The sequence below is a fragment of the Balaenoptera musculus genome, chromosome 12, assembly GCF_009873245.2.
Source record: "Balaenoptera musculus isolate JJ_BM4_2016_0621 chromosome 12, mBalMus1.pri.v3, whole genome shotgun sequence".
NCBI lineage: Eukaryota > Metazoa > Chordata > Mammalia > Artiodactyla > Balaenopteridae > Balaenoptera > Balaenoptera musculus.
Window position 1 is genome coordinate 76,374,114 of NC_045796.1, and position 19,863 is coordinate 76,393,976.

The 19,863-nt window shown below is 35.2% G+C and overlaps 1 protein-coding gene and 1 long non-coding RNA gene across 3 annotated transcripts in view; one reads left to right on the top strand and one right to left on the bottom strand.

Moving 5' to 3' along the window:
• The window catches only part of BCKDHB (branched chain keto acid dehydrogenase E1 subunit beta), a 238,506-nt gene that overhangs the window by 45,672 nt on the left and 172,971 nt on the right, over window positions 1-19,863 (bottom strand). For both annotated transcript variants that reach the window (XM_036871420.1, XM_036871421.1), the window contains exon 9: window positions 14,777-14,863. In XM_036871420.1, coding sequence (XP_036727315.1) covers window positions 14,777-14,863 — 87 coding nt within the window. The remainder of the gene's footprint in view (window positions 1-14,776; window positions 14,864-19,863) is intronic.
• Window positions 1-19,863, top strand: part of LOC118905114 — a 93,418-nt gene that overhangs the window by 34,745 nt on the left and 38,810 nt on the right. The gene's annotated exons all lie outside the window — the stretch shown is intronic.

The window sequence follows — 19,863 nt, forward strand, 5'->3', positions numbered from 1 at the left end:
GATTTAATTGCAAAACACAGTAGGTGACATAGTCCCATAAAGTAGCATAAGTAGGTAACATCTTGGTTATACATGGTGGTTTGCATGGAACAACCCTAGTTTATGCCTTCTGTCCAAGTTAGGAAGATAAAGTGTATGATCATCTTTTTTCCACTACCACTTCAAGTCTTCTCTGTTTCTAGGACAAGCTTCCTATCCAGACAATAGGAAATGAGAATTGGTGGAAATGAGAACAACTATTTTAACAGTTGGGCTATTAGACCAACAGGCGTGGGTCTAATTTCCCATCTCCCTACCAGTTCACCTCTCCTTAGCCTGACATGGAAGCTGGAGCTCTATGGTCACTTACTGTACATACTGAACATTCCTTTAGATAAGTGTACCCTAATACAAGCGTCTGCTCTATTTGATGTACAGGTGACCAAGGGCTTCATGAAAACCAATGGAAATATGAAATCGCACTTAAAATGCTTGACTTGCATACAGCATGAAAAGATCAATATTATTACGGGTGATCATACTCCACTCCTGTGACACCAAAAAACACAATAAACTTTCACTAATAAAAGCCTTCACTAATAACGAAGGACTTTAGATTTTATCGATGAAACAGTTATCAATTTAAAATGTCATAGACAACAGAAAGACTGTTGGCTTCACATTTGTTAGGCAAAGGACTTTCAACAAACTAGTAGTCACCTGATAAGCCCACCGAGCCTTCCCAGTATCTCAAGGGAAGCATGTCTATTTGCATAACATGGAATTCTATCCTCTCAGAAAACATTGTTTTAAGGCTGTTTGTCCCCGAGGAAAACAAATTCATTAGCCAGGTAGCAAGTGAGCCCAGCCTTCCTTCTAAAAGAACCTTTTTAATAGCAGTAACACAATGATGATGTTAGTAATAACTCTGCTTTACATTCTTAGCTAAAAGGTGTTTCATCAGTGAACAGCAATATTTCGTCCTAATTTTGAGCAACAAGGCAAGCAGCAAGAAAAGTCATACTAAATGAACTTTTCAAGTACTTAGCAAATTTCTTCAAATGGCATAATCAACATTTCAAAATGGGATTTTTTTTTCCCTCAGGACATTTGTTCTGAAGGAAAAAAATGAAAACTGGGCTTATTCTTAGGAGAAATCATTTTAAAATGTTTTACAGACCCCACTTGTTTTTTTTCTTCGCTTGATATTTGGAAAAGAATGTCTTTCTTAATTATGTGTCAAAAGGATCCCCCTCATTTCAACTTTAGCAAATTATCCTCTAACAGCATCATTAAAACTACTGTTAGTTATGCGATCCTTGGAGGAAATTAACAACATAGGCAGAAGTTTCATATATAACACCCTATTCCATGATACCATTTTAAAAAACCATTGGTAAAAAAGTTAATTCATATATCCTTTAGTGGGAAGCCCACACACACTTTGTACTTGATAGATGATCCACTTTAAAAATGCTTTTCAAATGGTATTAAGTAATTCCATAACTTTTTTAAATATCACTTTTGATCAACCATGTGAAAAGAAAATATATGCCTACATCCAACCTTATTCTTTCACCTTCTTCCAATATTACAGGGTACTTCTGATTCTTGCTGACTAGGATGGAGAAGGCTTTTGTAAGCACACACTACCTAGAATGATGCTTAGTTAGCCCATGGTGAGAGCAGAATCATAGCTTTTCTGCAAAGATCGATGGGTTTGGCAAGACCAGCATGGAGAATACTAGAGAATACTATCAGGAAAAGCAAATAGAAAGAAAGAAAGGGAGGGAGGGAGGCAAGAAGGAAGAAAAGGAGAGAAAAAAGATTCTGTGGTTCTCTGAAGGGCTAAGAAAGCATCCAGGTGGCATCATCACCAACAGGAGGATTTAGCTTCACCTGTGGCTTCCATGACTCAAAGTGAATCAACATCCTAGTTTTGTAAAGTACATGGGTTTTATTAAAATGAATACTGTATTTAACTTATTAGGTAAATTGACAGCTGCATACATAATAAAACATTCCATCATATTAAAAGACTATTTTATCAACATTTGTATAGTACCTCATTATTTCTAAGGTACCTGAACTATGTTTTTGGAACTGCCACAGGAAAGCTGGTTTTAATAAAGTATAGGACTGTGTGATGTTGGAATATTATTCACAAAATACATTCAGCTGGGTCTGCTGCACACACTTCAGTAGAAATCTATGCCCAGAAAAGTTCATGATTAGAAAAATAAAGCATAAATTTATTATCAGAGTGCAGAGGCTGGAGATTCTTCCATAATGAGTTGTAAAGGTAAGACTAAATTTCAATTTTCTTAACTGCTAATATAGAAATAACCATTAGTACCATTTTTAAAAGACAAGGAGAATAAAGGAGAAAAATGGTGCTAGAACATTTAAAAATACAAGCCATCTCAGGGAAAACTGAGATTGACTGGTCCAGAAAGCATTCAATAATACAGGCATAGCAAGTATTTTATACTATCTGTATTCTAAGCTGTGAATTTAAAATTGGACCAGGACAGAAATGCAGAAATGTAGTTATTATGAGGTTAAACTAATCCTATCGAAAGAGGAAATAATCAGAACTTGTTTTAAACAATGGTACATTGTGGATGTTATAAACGTGAATTATGAAATGTTAGTCATCTCAATGCACTTCTTAAAACACAAATATTTAGATGCTCCTAAAAGTATACTCATGAATTATCATTTTCACCTAATAATTTTGATAAAGACAAATTGATTCTTGGTGCCATCTGCAATATAAAACTATGATCCTTTCAAGGATTAAAAACAGAAAGGTATGCCTCTTCAAACGGATCAAGAATTAAAAATAAAGTCCCTTCTTCAACATAACTTTAAAGAAAATAATCAAATATTCAACACTTCCCCAATCAAATGCAGTTTTTTCAGACATTTCTGCAAATTAAAACAACCTCTTGAACACTTTCATTAACATTGATAGATTTTTAAAATTAAAACAGTTTTAAACTAGATGATTTCCGCTTATAGCTTTCATTTTCAACTGCTTGTTTGGGCGGTTAAGTGCTGATTGTAACTTGTCTTAATTTTCACAAGTGTTTAGATTCAAACTGAGCAGAAAATTCATTAGCAGTAGTTAATCTCTATTTTCATGTTTATTTTCAACTCAACTGTGTTTTGGCGAGCTATGAACTCATTCATGGAAAGAGATGATGGGCCTTGTAACAACACGCACACTAACTGGAGCTATAAATTTAATTACTTGAAATTACCAAAATAAAATGAGCTTTCAACAACAGCAACTTTCCTGCACACCAAGAGGCATGACAAAGTAGCTGAGAAATTTAGTTCTATCTCCAGGAGGCCAACCAGCCCCTTATTGATAGTGAATACAATGCTGATAAAACCTGCCTAGAATTTCTTGCCTGACTTAATGCGCTTCTCCACATTTGCCTAGGACGTTGTACAAGGTGGCCAAAAGGATTGGCCACATCATGGAAACAGGCTCTGCTGTCTCTCATTTACAAAATTTTAAATAACTCACTTTACTGCTGTAGTTTGAAAAATATTAAGACAAGGTCGTACATTACAAAATGATTTTTTTAAATACGAGAAACTGTTTCACACCAAATAAGGAAATGAAATATTTTAAATCAGTTATAATTTCCTTTGGGAATACAACCAGATATTCAAGAGTTACTGCTTCAAAAGGCAACTACAACTCTTTAGGTGCTGAAATACAATTTAAAGGTACCATATCATAGAAATCAGTAACTTTTTAAAAAAATTTTTATTTTATATTGGAGTATAGTTGAGTAACAATGTTAGGTTAGTTTCAGGTGTACAGCAAAGTGTTTCAGCTATACATATACATGTATCCATTGTTTTTCAAATTCTTTTCCCATTTAGGTTATTATGGAGTATTGAGCAAAGTTCCCTGTGCTATACAGTAGGTCCTTGTTGGTTGTCTGTTTTAAATATAGTAGTGTGTACATGTCAATCCCAAAATTAACTTTTAAAAGAAAGTAATGCTTTCCTTCTGAGAACCTATTTTACTTGTTGAATAGTCTGTTCATGCTATGAAACTTCACTGGTAACTATTTAAATGTAAATGTCTTCTTTAGCCTCACTAGACAATTATGAGGAGGAAAAAAGCAACTCTAGATTATTCAAAAGAAATAACACTTTGCCGAAAGGACGCAAGGTAGAAATTTGAAAGACAACGGCACATAATATCAGTGCTCATTTCGGAGGTTAACTCAACAAATACAAAGCAAATTATTTTGGTGGGGGACAGGGGACAACACACTGGAGTGGTGATATACAAAAGGCCAACAGACCAATCTAGCAGGTTTTGTAACTAGGAATTTCTATATACATCATAAGGCACCAAGAATGTCATCCTTCAAAGAAACTGCTAACAACAGTGATGCCCGGGGGCAAACAATTCATTTAAATTATTTATCAAGTGCCTGCTTAGTGCCAGGCAGGGATCTTAGGCACCCGGCTTACAGGAGCAGACGCAAAGCTTGCCTTCTATCGAGGGAAGAAGGACACTAGATAAATCAACGAGAAACCTGCAGACATTTCAAGGGCTATGAGGACGGGAGGACAAAATAACGTGATGCAGGAAACCTCTGCGTTATGTAGCTACTGTAGATGCAGCATCGGGGACCCTCGGTGGAGGGGCTATTTCCAAACTGAGGTTACCGGAGAACCCACACACTCCTTTAAATAACTTCTACCTCGTGATTTAGGACTACACTTTTATAACATAACCTTTCAGTTGAGCACATTTACTTTTAAACATTCCAGCAGAGTTAATTTTTTCCATCCAAGTGGCAGATCAGTTGGTCTTAAGAGGGACGGACAGGAGCGATCTTGGGACACCACCAAAAGGACACAACAAAATACTAACCAGAGGTTACAAAAAAAGGGAGAAAAAAGTGCAGGAGGTCTGGTATGAATGCACCTTTGAATTCAAAGGGGACTACTTCTGACTGGAAAAATAATAAGGACTGTATGAGAGAAACTGAGCACTTTATCATTACCCAGAGAGATGGAATGTGGTTGATCTTTTCTCTGACTAGCTTACGTCCAGAAAGATTTCAAAGAGAATAACAGCGATCCATCGTAAAGCTAATACCAAATGGAGGGAAGAAAAATAAGCAGGGGACCCAAAGTTAGTATCATTACATACTAGTAACGTTAGTCTCAGTATCATTGACTGTTTAACACAGGAAAATGAAATAATCTGAATATCCCAACATTATGCTGCTTTCACTTTTATAATGAGAGCAATGAATCAAATACACCACGCATGTGGGGATAGAACTAACCTGCAGAACAGCCAAATCCATGCAGTGGGGTTTCTCTGGTTTTAAAACTATTCCACATCACAAACCTGAATTAAGTATTACCGCTATGAATGACAATTCCCAAAACTCAAGCGTACGTGATTAAGAAACCACGCCAACGTGAAATATGAAATTTAAAAAATCAACTCAATGAGCAAAACGAGCTTTCTTATTTAAAACAATTTAGAAAGAATTGAAAGACTTACCATGCCATGTGGGAGAGACATCTAATGATAAGAAAGCTCTTAATTACTATAAATTATGATATATGTACATAGAAAATAAAGAAATTATGAGGAAGAAAGTAAAAATCAATAGAAGTCTTATTTTGAAGATTTTTTTTCCTATGCCTATATCAATGTATATTTTTTTTTTCTTTTCACACAATTGGGCAAGTAAAACACCTGTAGGCTTGCCTAGTGAGTTTTTCATTTAGTATTACATCCATACAAATGTTACAATGTTGTTAACTATTCTTTTAATGATTTTAACAAATCCACAATGTTCATTATAATTTATTCAACTATATTCCTGTTGTAACTGATATTGCTTCCAATATTTTATTAATCAAATGAATGGCACGGAGAAGAATGCCCTTATCCATTCTTGTGTGTAACTCCAAAGTGAGGAAGCCTAGAATTCCTAGGTCAAAAGCAGAGTTTTGATACACATTACCACACTGATTTCCTGGGAAGATGAATCAATTTCCACATTTATCCTGCACCATCTCAACACTAAAATAATTGATTTTTAAGCAGTGCCACTCTTATGGGTAACAAAGGAGACTGATATCCCATTCTGAAATTTGCATTTTTAGTCATAGTAAGTGGTATATCGTTTTATGTTTACTAGCCATTAATAGTTCTAAAAACAATCTGCCTCTGACCTTTAAATACAGGGGCTACTAACTTCCTTACTGATATTTAAGAATGTTTAATACAGTACACATATCAATTTTTTGTCACATGTTCCAACACTTTCCCAGTTGTCATTCTCCTTTCAATTGTGCCTGTTTTTTGTCACACAAATATTTTTCACTTTATGCAAATACATTAATCTGTTATAATATGATTGATCCTATTACTTTTTAATTTTTTGCTCAAAAATTTCTTGCCCATCTCAATATCAGTTATTGTCTACATTTTTTCCTTTAGATTTTGTGGTTTGGTTTTCTTTTCTTTCTCTTTTCTTCTTTTTTTTTTTTTTTCCTGATTCATTTAGAATTTATTAGGGGAATAGAAAGCAAAGGGCAGATTCGAGGGAGACTGAAAACCTGATTGTTAGATGGGCTGGAGGTGGAAGGGAGAGGATGGGGATGGGGAGGAGGTGGTGATGGAGCGGGGGAGTTAAGGAGACTGCCAGAGAGGGCTTCAAACTGAGAAAGTGGCATTCCAAGCTGAGCAAATAACACTGAGAGATTGAGCCCATTTCTAACTACTTTATTCCCCTCTCCCTTTCGTTAAAAGTCACGTTTCTTGAAATAGTGGTCTACAGTTCTTGCTTTAATTCTTCGCCATTCATTCACCAGCCCAAATATAATGGGGGCCACATTTGCTTTCACCAAAGTCACCAGTGTCTTCCGGTTGCTATACTCAAGGTACAATCATCAGTCTAGCTGACAAACGTGGATGCATTTAATACTGTTGGCCATCTATTCCATGGTAAAAGTCTCCCTAGTCTTCTGTAATGGCTCTCTCCTCCTCCCTTCCTTCTCTCTGGACATTCCAACTCACCCTCCTTAACAGCTCTTCCTCTCTTGCTCGTAAATGTGGGTGAGGACTCCTTCTTCAGCAACTTCCCTTCTTAAGACTATCCTTTTCCTGTGTGATCACACCCATATCCATGACCTCAGCCATCACTATAAGATGATGACTCCTTAATATTTTCCTATACCTTAGAATCTCTCCGGAGCTGCAGAGACACATTTTCCATCCCCACCTCAAATTCTACAAGTCTAAAATTAATTCATCATCTTCCATAGACGATGTGCTTAAACCCGTTTTCCAATGATAGTCCCCAACTTAGTGAAAGGGTACCTCCATTCAAAATTCACCCAACCTAGAAATCAAGCTAAGCCTTCCCTGCCCGACTCCTACTTAATCAGTCAGCAAGTCTTTCTTTCATACTCTTCCTTCTCCTCTCTCTAAAATTCACCTTTCTCTCCAACCCCACTCCTGTGTCCTTGGTTTAGAAGACCCTTAAATCACTCATCTAAATTACTCAAATAGTTTCTTTTTTTTTTTTTTTTTTGAAATTCACGTTCTTTTATTTATTTATTTATGACTGTGTTGAGTCTTCGTTTCTGTGCGAAGGCTTTCTCCAGTTGCGGCAAGTGGGGACCACTCTTCATCGCGGTGCGCGGGCCTCTCACCATCGCGGCCTCTCTTGATGCGGAGCACAGGCTCCAGACGCGCAGGCTCAGTAATTGTCGCTCACGGGCCCAGTTGCTCTGTGGCATGTGGGATCTTCCCAGACCAGGGCTCGAACCCGTGTCCCCTGCATTGGCAGGCAGATTCTCAACCACTGCGCCACCAGGGAAGCCCTCAAATAGTTTCTTAATTAATCTCTGTGACTTCCTGCCTCACCCCTCCCAATGCATCCTTAACATAAATGCCAGAGGTCTTTCTAAATTGTAAATCTTTCTATGTTAATCTCCTGCTTAAAATCCTTTAGTTACACCCCTTTGCCTTAAATAATGATAATTGTGACCATTGTTTTTCGAGTTCGTATTACTTCCTTTTTACTAGGAAGTTTATAAGGTGTATTTTAAATACATAAATAATGTATTTAAACTGGAATTTATATCTATGTGAGCTGGCTTTACTCTGTCCTGTCAGTTTCCTCTACACAAAAACGAATTACTTGCTATTACACGTAAGATTCTTTAGAATCTAATTCCCACCTACCTGTTGACCCTTACCTCATGCTACAAACCTCACACACTACTCTTCAACCATACCAAAACCATTGTCACCCCTAGAATATCATATATTTTTTTCTGCCTCCTTATTTATATTGTTCCTTCTGCCTGAATCCTCACCCACCTTAACTCCTCCAAGAGTTAACTCAACCGTCACATCTGAGTTAGGTGATCGAGTATTTAATAATTCCATAGTCTTCTGAATATTTCTCTATCCTAGTATGTACCACAGTATAATTATCTGTTTAGCATCTATTTCTTCTACTGAACTCTTAAGTGTCTATAAAACAAGAACTCTATTTCTTGAATGAAAGGCCCTAATTAAGGCTATGCCCAGAGCATTCAATAAAGGCTGGATGTACACATTAATTATCATTCAGGAAATGTCTAGTAGGCCAGTGTGATCACTGTGACACTAGAATCATTAAAGGATATGAAAAATAACATTGGAAACATCGGTTTGGGCAGCTGAGGATCCTGACCTAAAGATCTTATTACTCCAGAGAAGATCTAATTGGAGGTTTTCGAACAGATGATGGACAACATTTGATGTGTCCTGTAAGAAAATAATGGATAGTAAAGTGATAAGACGTTAGAGGCCGAGATAAGAAGACAATTTAAGAGGCCCAGAAAGAGTTGAGGAGAAATAGAATTCATTTTGAGATAAGCTGATTTCCAGAAACTGGCAGATATCCAGGTGCTGATGTCTACCTTTTCTCCCTGTTTCATGTTAAAATCCTTCCACATAAACCATTTTATCATACAAATTTCTTTTTTTTTTTTAAGGATATAGAGTTACAGTTTTATTTTATTATTTTTATTTATTTATTTTTGGCTGCATTGGGTCTTCATTGTTGCACGTGGGCTTTCTCTAGTTGCGGCGAGCGGGGGCTACTCTTTGTTGTGGTGTGCGGGCTTAGTTGCTCTGCAGCATGTGGGATCTTCCCGAACCAGGGCTTGAAACTGTGTCCCTTGCATTGGCAGGCAGATTCTTAACCACTGTGCCCCCAGCGAAGTCCACAAATTTCTTATCCTTACCAAAATTAGCATGAAATTGGAATTCTGAGTCTAAGGCCCAACAGGCAGAGCCAATCTTGAAGGTTTCAGATTTGAAGGTTTTAAGACCAGCCATGCAAATGGTTGAGACTGCCCAGGAAAGAATGGGGAGAGGAAGAAGAGGGCTGATGGGAGAAGCCTGGCCACCTGTACACTAATGAGCAAAGGAGAAAGAGACATTGAGGGAGACAAGGTGGGGTCAGGGCAAGGGGGAGGACCAACAGAGTGAAACACGGCCTTAACCACAAACAGTGATACAGCAGATCTATCCATGATGCATCCCCGGAAAGATTTAGTCTTCGGTTCGTATTTATGGCCATGGAAGCTGTTTACTGAACATTTGACAGGCTTCAGGGCAAAATTCCACCTTAAAAAGGTCATCGTATATCTGAATACTCTATGTTCAACTGCTTTTCTGATGCTCTGGCTCCATCTAGATAGATGATAGTACACAAGTATGCATTTCCTGATTGCTATTTTCGTTGTTGGCAAATGCCTTGAATCACTAGTGAAAAAAAATAGTAATAATATTATTAAATTGCATTAAACTATTCATCAAATTACTGCCCTGATAGCTTCCTCTGATGGCTCTTACTTTATCAACGTGGTAATTTTATTTAAACATATTTTCCACAATGTAAAAATCTCAAGACCGTTTAGGACCTTTTCCCTCTTCTTCAGATTGACGTTTGTAAAGAGAGTGCTGGTAAATTTGGTGGTTAATAATAAGTTTATAAGAAAAAAATCCTTCTGCATAGTCCTTTCTAACATGAAAGAGTGAGAAAAGCAAAATTCCTTTACTTGAAAATTAGGAAAGTTTCCTTTTACGTGATGATTAATGTAAACCCTATAAAACCCTCTCAAACTTTTAGAATATGATTACCTTAAAAATATATCTCTGTATGCACAATTTCTGAGTTCTTATCCTAAGAATAGAGACTGCACAGAAAGGATGGAACAATGGTATGGAAATTTACCATACTCTCCAATTGGACTCTTTATTGCAGACTTATTGCTTCCATGTGTTAAAAAAAAAAAAAAAATTCAAACCTTTAAGCCAACCCCAATCCCTAAAATTTTTGGCATTCTTATTAAGCACTGAATCCAGAAAGGAAAAAAAAACCAAAAAAAAACCATTTTTTGTATTATTATCCCAAGCTTATCAGAGTCAAGATTTAGTTCATCATTATGGGAATGTATTAGAAATTAATAATAAAGATTGGTTTCTACAAGGCTTAAAGAAAGTACACTGTTTAAAGCTACTAAAATGCCAGAAATTATTTGGTCTTAATATTCATAAATAACGCTTATTTTGAATATTGCATTGGAGAATATATAATATAAATTAATTTGGGCAAAATATTTAAATGGATGAGGTTAACATATTCTTTTTTGCACAGTAAAATTTTTGGGTTTTTTTAAGCTGTGGTTACATAAAGCTGAGGAATACAAACATCACAACTAAGTCATATAATTTTCCAAAACAACGAAATCTTTGCTCAAACTCCACAATGAGGTCAATGAATTAGCTAAACTCTGTTGTCTCTGCACTTTTCCACAAATCAAGTTCTTCTCCAACTTTCGGTATGTGTCAAAGGAAAGAAGGAAAAAGTTCTCTCACCGCAAAGTGAGAACAGATGGGAATGTAAAATTAGATGGGAAGAGACAAGTGAAGCTTTGGATGACCGACCAATAAATCTTCCCCAGAGGAGAGCCAGATACAACAGACCTCACTCAGCTTGTTCCACCTCCCAGTTTGCTTCCAAATTAATCCAATAGGAATGCAAAGCAGTTCTCAGATTCAATGGATTGGTTTTGATTTTTCTAAGCATTTATATAAATTTTATGAAGAAGCTATTGATCAATGTAAGTTTACAATGTTATGTTTAATTAATACAAAATAGTCTCCTAATCACTTTTGTGATTTTCACTTACTTCAAACTGAGACTAACAATAAATATTTTTTCAAATAATAAAATAAATGGCTTTATGAAAAAGAGGCAACAGGCATGAAAAAACTTGTGTACACTGAACTCCTTTTATGATAGAAGAGCCATCTGCTATAAATTGAAAAGTTATATAAATAAAATATGAACATATTTTATATTCATTCTTTGCATATTTTATCTAACTAAAAATAATAAATAGTAAAGCCAGCAATACTTCCCATAGCTAGCAAAAAAAAAGAAAGTTCCTTTACTTGATATTCATTTTATAGAGCATGATATAATTTTTCTATCTAAAAATATCAATTATAAACTTAAAGAAATACCATCTAAAATGCTGTATTCTCTTCAGGATTCTTAATTTTTAACATGGGAAATAATTTAAAATTTGCGTAAAACAGAAAATGGTGCTCTCAGTTTTTAATGTATTAAAACAGTAGTTTTATTGTTAATAATCATTGTCTTAAAATATTGTAATATTAAGAGCAATTTTGTAAGATTAACCATGAGCTTTTTAAAGAGCTATCAAATACCTTCCACAAAACGATGCTTTTAGAGCAGATTTTTTTTGCGTGGGCTTACTTTCACATAAAATTTACATTTGCTGATACAATGAGAATAACTCAGCATTTTAATCCATAGTGCTCAAACGTATATATCATTCTCACCCCTAATTTCAAACTTCTTTAGGACAACAATGAAAAGTTCTCTATGTACCATTTCCCTGCCCGTTCCAGAAAATTGCTTTCAAAATCTTAACCCTGCTTTATCTTTTTCAATGTTACAAAGTATACACAACCAAAAAGAAATAGAGAAACATGAACCGTTCCAAGTGGTGAAAGCAGCTGCACCTCACACTTAAGTGATTTCAGTTTAAAGAAGCCCAGGCACTTGGATACTTTGATACAGGCTTCACTTACAATAGGGAATGAGGCCTTCCGTAAACAAGAGGCTGAATACCGTATGCTGCATTTATTGGAATATGTGCATGAAACAATTACTGAAAAGTAGATTGCATTATTCAGATTACCCTATGGTGTATGCAAACAGTATTACCAAAAAAGCAAACAAACCAAAAAATCAAAACAAAACACAAACAAGGTGTCTAACTGTTTTTTTCCTTCCTTGTCAATACATAAAAGCCACAACAGGCAAACATTTGGAAATACAATGTTGATTATATTTTGTTAAAATTCATTTTCCACACTTTCCATTTGTACAAGTAAAATCTGAATTAAGCAAAATCAACTGTGAGCATTTTGTAATTCCTCCTCATATTAATAAATCCAAATTCTAATTCCTCAAAATATCAAACTAAGACCTCTCTACAAATTTTACATTACTTCCTTAATTTATTTTGTGGTTAGTTGGTTGAAAGATTTTTAACATGGAAAACAGAGAACATCTTATAACGAATCCAAAACTTCTATCTTCCTCATGGGGTGGGGGTACTTTGAATAAAGAATGCATATGTACATACTCAATATTTACTCAAGACTCCTGTCCTAGTCCCAAATCTTCCACTTAATTTTAAAATCGGGTCAATCACAAGCACTATGAATGAGAAACACTCATCTGTTAAAGGAATCCAGTTGGTTTGGGTCAGGATTTCTCAGACCTCAGACATCCAGGATCAGTGGGCATATTTTGGGAGTCTGAGTATTATAAGGTGTGGTCTTTGTTTTGTGTCTTCATATTATGATAAAAAATATGACCATATTCTGGATAATCTCTTTCACAACCTTAACCACTGATTCCTATCATATAATTTCAGGATCTGCTTTTGATACAGTGTTTATGATCTTGTTAGTGTAAGCTTTTTATTGTGACTATATTTATAACTCATAATATGATGTTCCTCAAACTGGAATTCACAAATGTATTCTTGGAGCCTGAGAGACAATTTTCCTTTGACACAAATCCACATATTATTCAAGACCAGTAGACACTAGGCTAGATAATCTTTCTAATTCTTTTCCAAGCCGAAAAATATGTTACATTCTATGCAGTTTATAGTAATCAATGGAATTCAAATTTAAAAAGCACGTCTAGAGAAAGTGGACTTGAGTTATAATTTCTAATTCTATTTTCTACTTATTTTCCTTTTACATTTAAATGCAAGTGAAAGTCTTGAGATAACAATAAGATGACATTCAGTGGGCAAAATGAAACAAAGCTGTCAGATAAATTTCCACTAGCAACAGCCAAATGGGTTTAGTGGACCACATGTCAACTAGGAATCAAAAAATCCCAGTTTCTTTTTACAGTTTGCCTTTGACTTGAAATACCATCTTGGTGTTAGTGATTCATTCTTGCAAGCCTCCCCTTTTTTTTTCTTTACAGGGATAGTACATTACGCTACTCAATGAATAAAATGCACAGTAAATACCAGGTATTTATGTCACACAATGATGAGCAATATGTTTCAAATTGTAGTCTCTATAATAAGAAAGACAACAAATCCACAAAACTCAAGTATTTTCTTAATTTTGTTAGTGAAAAATGTACACCACATGTAAAAATAACAGCATAATTTTTATCATAATTATGAATTCTTTTGATCTAGTTTTTAAAACATTTATGTTTAAATTTGATTCATCTAATTTTAAAATATTTATAACATGGTCAGTTCATACTTAAAGATTTTTTTTGGTAGAAATCATTAGTGCTCATATATCAATTTTATATCAAGTTTTTAACCATATACTCTTAAAGGAATTTTCAATTTATATGTATCTTAACAATAAAATCATCCTACCACCAGTAAAGAGAAGTAAAATGTTTGCTAGCTGCAAAGATACTCTGAATTTAAAATGCATACAAACTTTCCATTTAAAATATAGTTACTTAATTTTTAATTTAAAAAATTAGGAAAAATGAAACATTTAAGTCATCTTATTCCCATCTATGATATAAATGTGAATGAAAGTTTTAAGTAAAAATCCTCCATAAAGAGGTTTGTAGAATTTTTTCCTGATAGGCAGCATCTTAACTGAACCCTTTTTTAAAAGAAATGTTTTAAAACCATTCCTAAAGTGTCGCCAATAGCACAGGATTAATCAAGTTAATGAATTAAATTATTGATTGTGAAATTAGTTACTGAATTTAAATTACTGACTTTTGACAGGTTCATTTTTTTCTAAGGTGAAGGCTGTTAAAATCAATTTTATAAATCAAACGTTTCATGATAAGATTCATCATGATAAGTTTTATCAAAAGAGAAATATCCCATTCAAATTTAGGAGTTTTCTTTTCCTCTTATCCTAGCAAACATAACTGACATTAGTTTACTTAGATGATTTCAAACTTCCTTCTTCCTATTAAGGAATTTTCAGCTTTTAAGATTTCTTTTCTAGAAGATGTAATTAGACCATTATCTAAAGGACAGTGAACTGGAGTCAGACAGAAAAATGTACATTTCTAAACAGTGCATGCTTTTATATATTGTGATAAGTAATTTTGTTCTTGGAATAGACACACGCAAATGCACAAATGCTCACATCAGTGCCAAAAAGTTACTCTACCTGAACCGTCGAGCTGATCTCAGAGGCAAAGCCGCCCGTCAAGGGAGCCTCGTGACTAACTAGCAGTCGCCCTGTTTTGATCACAGACTGAAAGAGAAAAGGAAAGTCTGATGTGGAAGAGAATACATATTTTCAAGTATATAACGGCAGTTTTGATTAAGTAATACAAATAAATGATTTAAATCCAATAAATAATTAAAAATTAGCAATTCAGTTTTATGCCAAGTAAGTTGTAACTCCCTTTCAGCTGGACAGTTCTTTGATTTTTGCACTGTTAAAAAAGTTTTCAGTAGATAATCCTAGTGCAAAAGAAAAATGAGATTTGTAATTCTATGTATGTCATTAAAAATGCCTTCTATTATATTTTTGTGTTATAAACTGAATGTATTTCACATTTTTGTATCTGAATATCATTTTTTTTCCTCATATAGCTCTAAGAATGAAAGTGCCTTTTTGTTCCTTTGGGAGTATATCTGCATATAAATAAATAGTCTTAGGACATTTTTTGTGTGGAGAAGGAAAACACAAAAATAGTGTGTAAAAACTGTAGCAAAGGAAAAGCTCAAGCCACTAGACATTCAAGGAAACCGAGCGTGAAGAAGTCACCGGGAAAGTAAAAGGGTTACAGCTCTCTTCGTTCAAGTGTATTGAAATATGGTTAACGACCACAACTCCATTTTAAACTAGAAAATGTCACAGAAAATAAGGATGTATTCTCGACACTGGCTTGGTGCGGTTGTTCCCACTGTGCATGTCACACTCTGTACAATAATAAATCAAAAAGTATAGCTACGATATCATAGCAGGATGCCAGTGTGGAGGAAGGCAAAAAATATTAAAACCAACAGCAAGTTACTGCTTAAAATATGTTACGCAATTACCATATTACAAACGAGAAGTCTAATTTCTCCTCTACATTTCTAATAATTTTGTATCACCTTCTTTAAATTCTACATGACTCTTTTAGGAACATGAAATAAAAATCTTCCAAACAAAAAACTTACAGGCAGACCTGGTTTTATTGCCCTTCACTTTACTGTGCTTTGCACATAACTGCAGTTTTTACAAACCGAACCCTGCATTGTAAGATGATGGTTAGCATATTTTTTTTAGCAATAAAGTATTTTTTAAATTAAGATATGTACATTTTTTTAGACATAATGCTATTACACAGACTACAGTATAGTATAAGCATAACTTTCATATGCACTCGGAAGCCAAAAAATTTGTGTGACTCACTTTATTGCAATATTCACTTTATTTTGGAGGTCTGGAGCCGAACCCTCAATATTTCCAAGGTATGCCTGTATATAAATTAAAATATTGCCTTCATTCTAGGCAATTTGGGTTTAGAATTTCAAAAGTATGTAGCAGTTTCAGCCAGCAGATGTTAAACTCCAAGATATGGCCAGTAGCCATGACAAAAATAAGTTACCATATCTACTAAGTAAATAGTGACTTAAGAATATGAAATTTTATGAACACCTTAATGAATGCCATCCCCGCCAATGAAATATTAACCTTGGAATATGTTGGTATTTGAATTTATGACTGTGGTTAATTATGCCAATGTGAAAGTCACAAATTAAATTTCAGTGCACCTGGTTAGAAATATAAAGAGACGAAAATATTCTACAATCATGAAAAAAACAAATGTATTCTCAAAGTATTCCCTGAAAAGATGTCCTGACTTTAAGGATTGCCGATTAAAGAAACAGATTTGACAATCAGAACTTTCTTATAGCTCTGAATCCCAGAACTCTGCCAACATAAGAGCATCTAGGAATTATATAGCCAAAATCCATCCCAGCTAGACGGTACAACCCAGCTAGAGGGTAGAAATGAGAAACAGCTATAAAAAAGCTGCTGTTCCCCTCAAACTCCACACAACAGAGTTGGTGCTTTTTATCTGAACTGAGGCCAATCCAAGATCAAATGACAACCCAATAAGCAACCAAGGCAAATGTTCTAGGCTTCCTCTAGCCTGCAGAATGTAGTGGGGAAACTAAGCACAGATGTACCCAGGACAAAAGCTACCAACCCTTGGAGTCCATGCAACATGATGTGTAAGCAGATAAAATCTGTCAGCAGGAGAAAAGCTAAATAAACCAAGATACATCAATACAGCAGAATATTACACAGCCATGAAAAAGACCGAGGCCATGAAACAGTGCCCATGACAAGTTAATTGGTAAAATAAGCAAACTGCAGAATAATATGATCTCATTTTTGTGAAAAACGGACACCAGTAAACATAGCTATATATATTGAGCCAACATGTGTAAACAGTCTGGAAGGATTCATTCCAAACTATCAAAACTTGTTTCTCCTGAAGATTGACAGTGAAGGAATTGTAGGGAAAGAACTTTTGGTTTTGTTTTACTTTAAATGAAAAGTATTTTTATATTATTCAAAATATTCTCAATAAGTCTAAAATAAATAAAAATAAAGGGAAAGCCCTTTTAAATTAATGCTGAAGGCAACAAATACATGTGACATTGCAGTCATAATCTCAAAAAACATAATTTTTTTATGGTATCTTAGGACTAGCTTCAGATACAAGGGAACCCTGAGGTCCCAAACCCCAGCAGCAAAGAGGCACAGTGAAAACATAGGGAATCAGCCACCCCCCATGCCAGGCTCCGTGTGATAGCTGTATGTCGAGATCATATCCAGCTCATCTCTTGACCTCCAAGCTGTTGGACCCCAGACAAAATGGGAAATCAGCTATTGGTACCAGAGAAGGGGAAGTTCTTCAACAGCTCTGCAAGTGTGTTAGGTAAACATGCGAGTTCTTGGATCAGGAACTGTATGCTGACAGTTCTGGAAGGAATTCCGGAAATTTCTAAAACACCAAGAGCTGAAGGGCAGACACAAGATGAGAAGTAATAATGCTATGAGGCTCTAGAAACTGTCAAAGCAAGCAAACCAGTGAGAGAGAGAGGGGACAGCAACACAAGAGGAGACAGAAATAATGATCAAAATCATAACAACTGATTGTCACAGGAGCTGCTATGTGTTAGGCTCTGAGCTGAGTATTTTACTTTACTTCACTGAATTGTGAAAGCACCTAAACTTCATTTCTGCTTCTTAAAATCATCTAGTACCTGAAAAGTATTAAAATATATAAAATAAAATTACAGCAGAAGTCTGAAAAATGCCTAAATATAGACATAACACTGACAGTTTCAAAGAATTAGCATACATCATGAAAGGCTGAGACTATCATAGAATCCCATGATTTTGTAAGGTATAATACAAATTCAACTTGGTATGTGCTTTTTATCATTCACAATTTCAGTTTACTAAAATTTCTGAAGATAGCTTCCTTTCTATTTTAGAAATTGTTCACACTTTGTTAATATTATGATAATGAGATCATTGCAAATATACACCGTTGAAGGGAGTGTTACTCTTTCCATGCTTTGTGATTCAACTAGACATTCTGATTAATCTACGTCTTTTGTCAACTTTAACAGGCATTTCATTTTCATACATTTAGGCACAATGACATCCAACTGCCGGGAAATTTTTCTAGCCAAATTTAGCCTTTTGACCTACTTAGAGAGTAAAAATATGGTGCCTTTCAATGGAGATAGCCATTAACCTTTTAAAAATAAATCACTATAGATATAAACGCTAATAAGGGTTTAAAATTCCTTTTCTTTAGAAAAAAAGTGATATTTCAAGTTTCAAGTTTTCTTCTGAGATAAATGTAATTCACCACTTGAAAAAAAATTTTAAGAGTTTAAACAACTTTTCAATATGAAAGCTAAACCTATCAGAGCCAGGAAAGATCACATAAGGCTAGATTTTCCAGTATCTGCTTCTTCAACTTCTTGCCACTAAGATCTGCTCCAGGATTCTGGACTTACCCAGAGGGAGTAGCAGTGAGTTAGAGCAGCTAATGGCGCCAGGGAAAGCTGAACCAGTTCAAGATGAGGACCCATCTCTGTGTCCCCTACCATGAAACAAAACGGCTTTGCTCCCTACAAGGCCTTGAGAAATTTGTCAAGAAAACTTAAAAAAACAATTCTGAAAGGCAAGGAGTGAAACAGCCTACGGCTGTTGAGTTGGCGAGCACTGGTCTGCCCTGGGTTTTCTCCCAGAGATTCTCACTCTTTCTCACTCTTTCTGTCATCCCCTCCCCAAGGGCGTCAGCAACTCCCGATTCAAGAGGAGCCATCAGAATCTTAATGCTGAACACACAGTGACATTGCCAACAACCAACAGATTGCGACACCCCTGTTCTGATGGAAACTTTAAGATACCTTGTTCCTGGTCTGGTCACTTCATGACTTTTCCCCCCCATTGTCCATCTTCTGCCCAGACATCATTACTAATGGCCATAATGTCAAGTTATCTATGAGGGATACCTAGCCCAATGCTCAGACCATGGTAGCCACTCAAGACAAGTTAACAAGATAAAAATCTATTAAAATAATTTAACTATATTAAACACACCCTTCTTTAATGTCCTGAAGCTACTGCTTTCTTAGCAAAGTCCTTTTTTTTAATTGAAGTATAGTTGATTTACAACGTTGTGTTGGTTTCAGGTGTATAGCAGAGTGATTCAGTTATATATATATATATATATATATATATATTCAGTTATATATATGTATGTGTATATATATATTCTTCTTCAGATTCTTTTCCCTTAGATGTTATTACAAAACACTGTGCAAAATCCACTTTTAAGATAGTGCAGGAGCGTACTTCAGCACATCCCAGAACAATGTAAATATGAAATAACAGACTCCAAATTAAGGATATTTTAATGGAGCTTTAGCAATAAGATATCTGTGGTAATAGCAGAGTTGCTAAGTTAAACTCCATTAAAATGATTGCACAGATTTTGGCTGCCCAAACATGGGACACATGTTTTAGTGAATGTAGCCTCTAAAGATTTTAACACAATCCAACCAGGAGAACTGTTAAGCTGTCATTCCAGGAGAAAATGATACAGAAAGGCAGACCGTTAAGCTGGCATACGCCTGAAAGTGCAACACACATTCAAAAAGCAGAAGTGTAGTTTTTATCTCTTACTCAAAACCTATGGCAAGATTTTCTTCCTACAGAGTAAT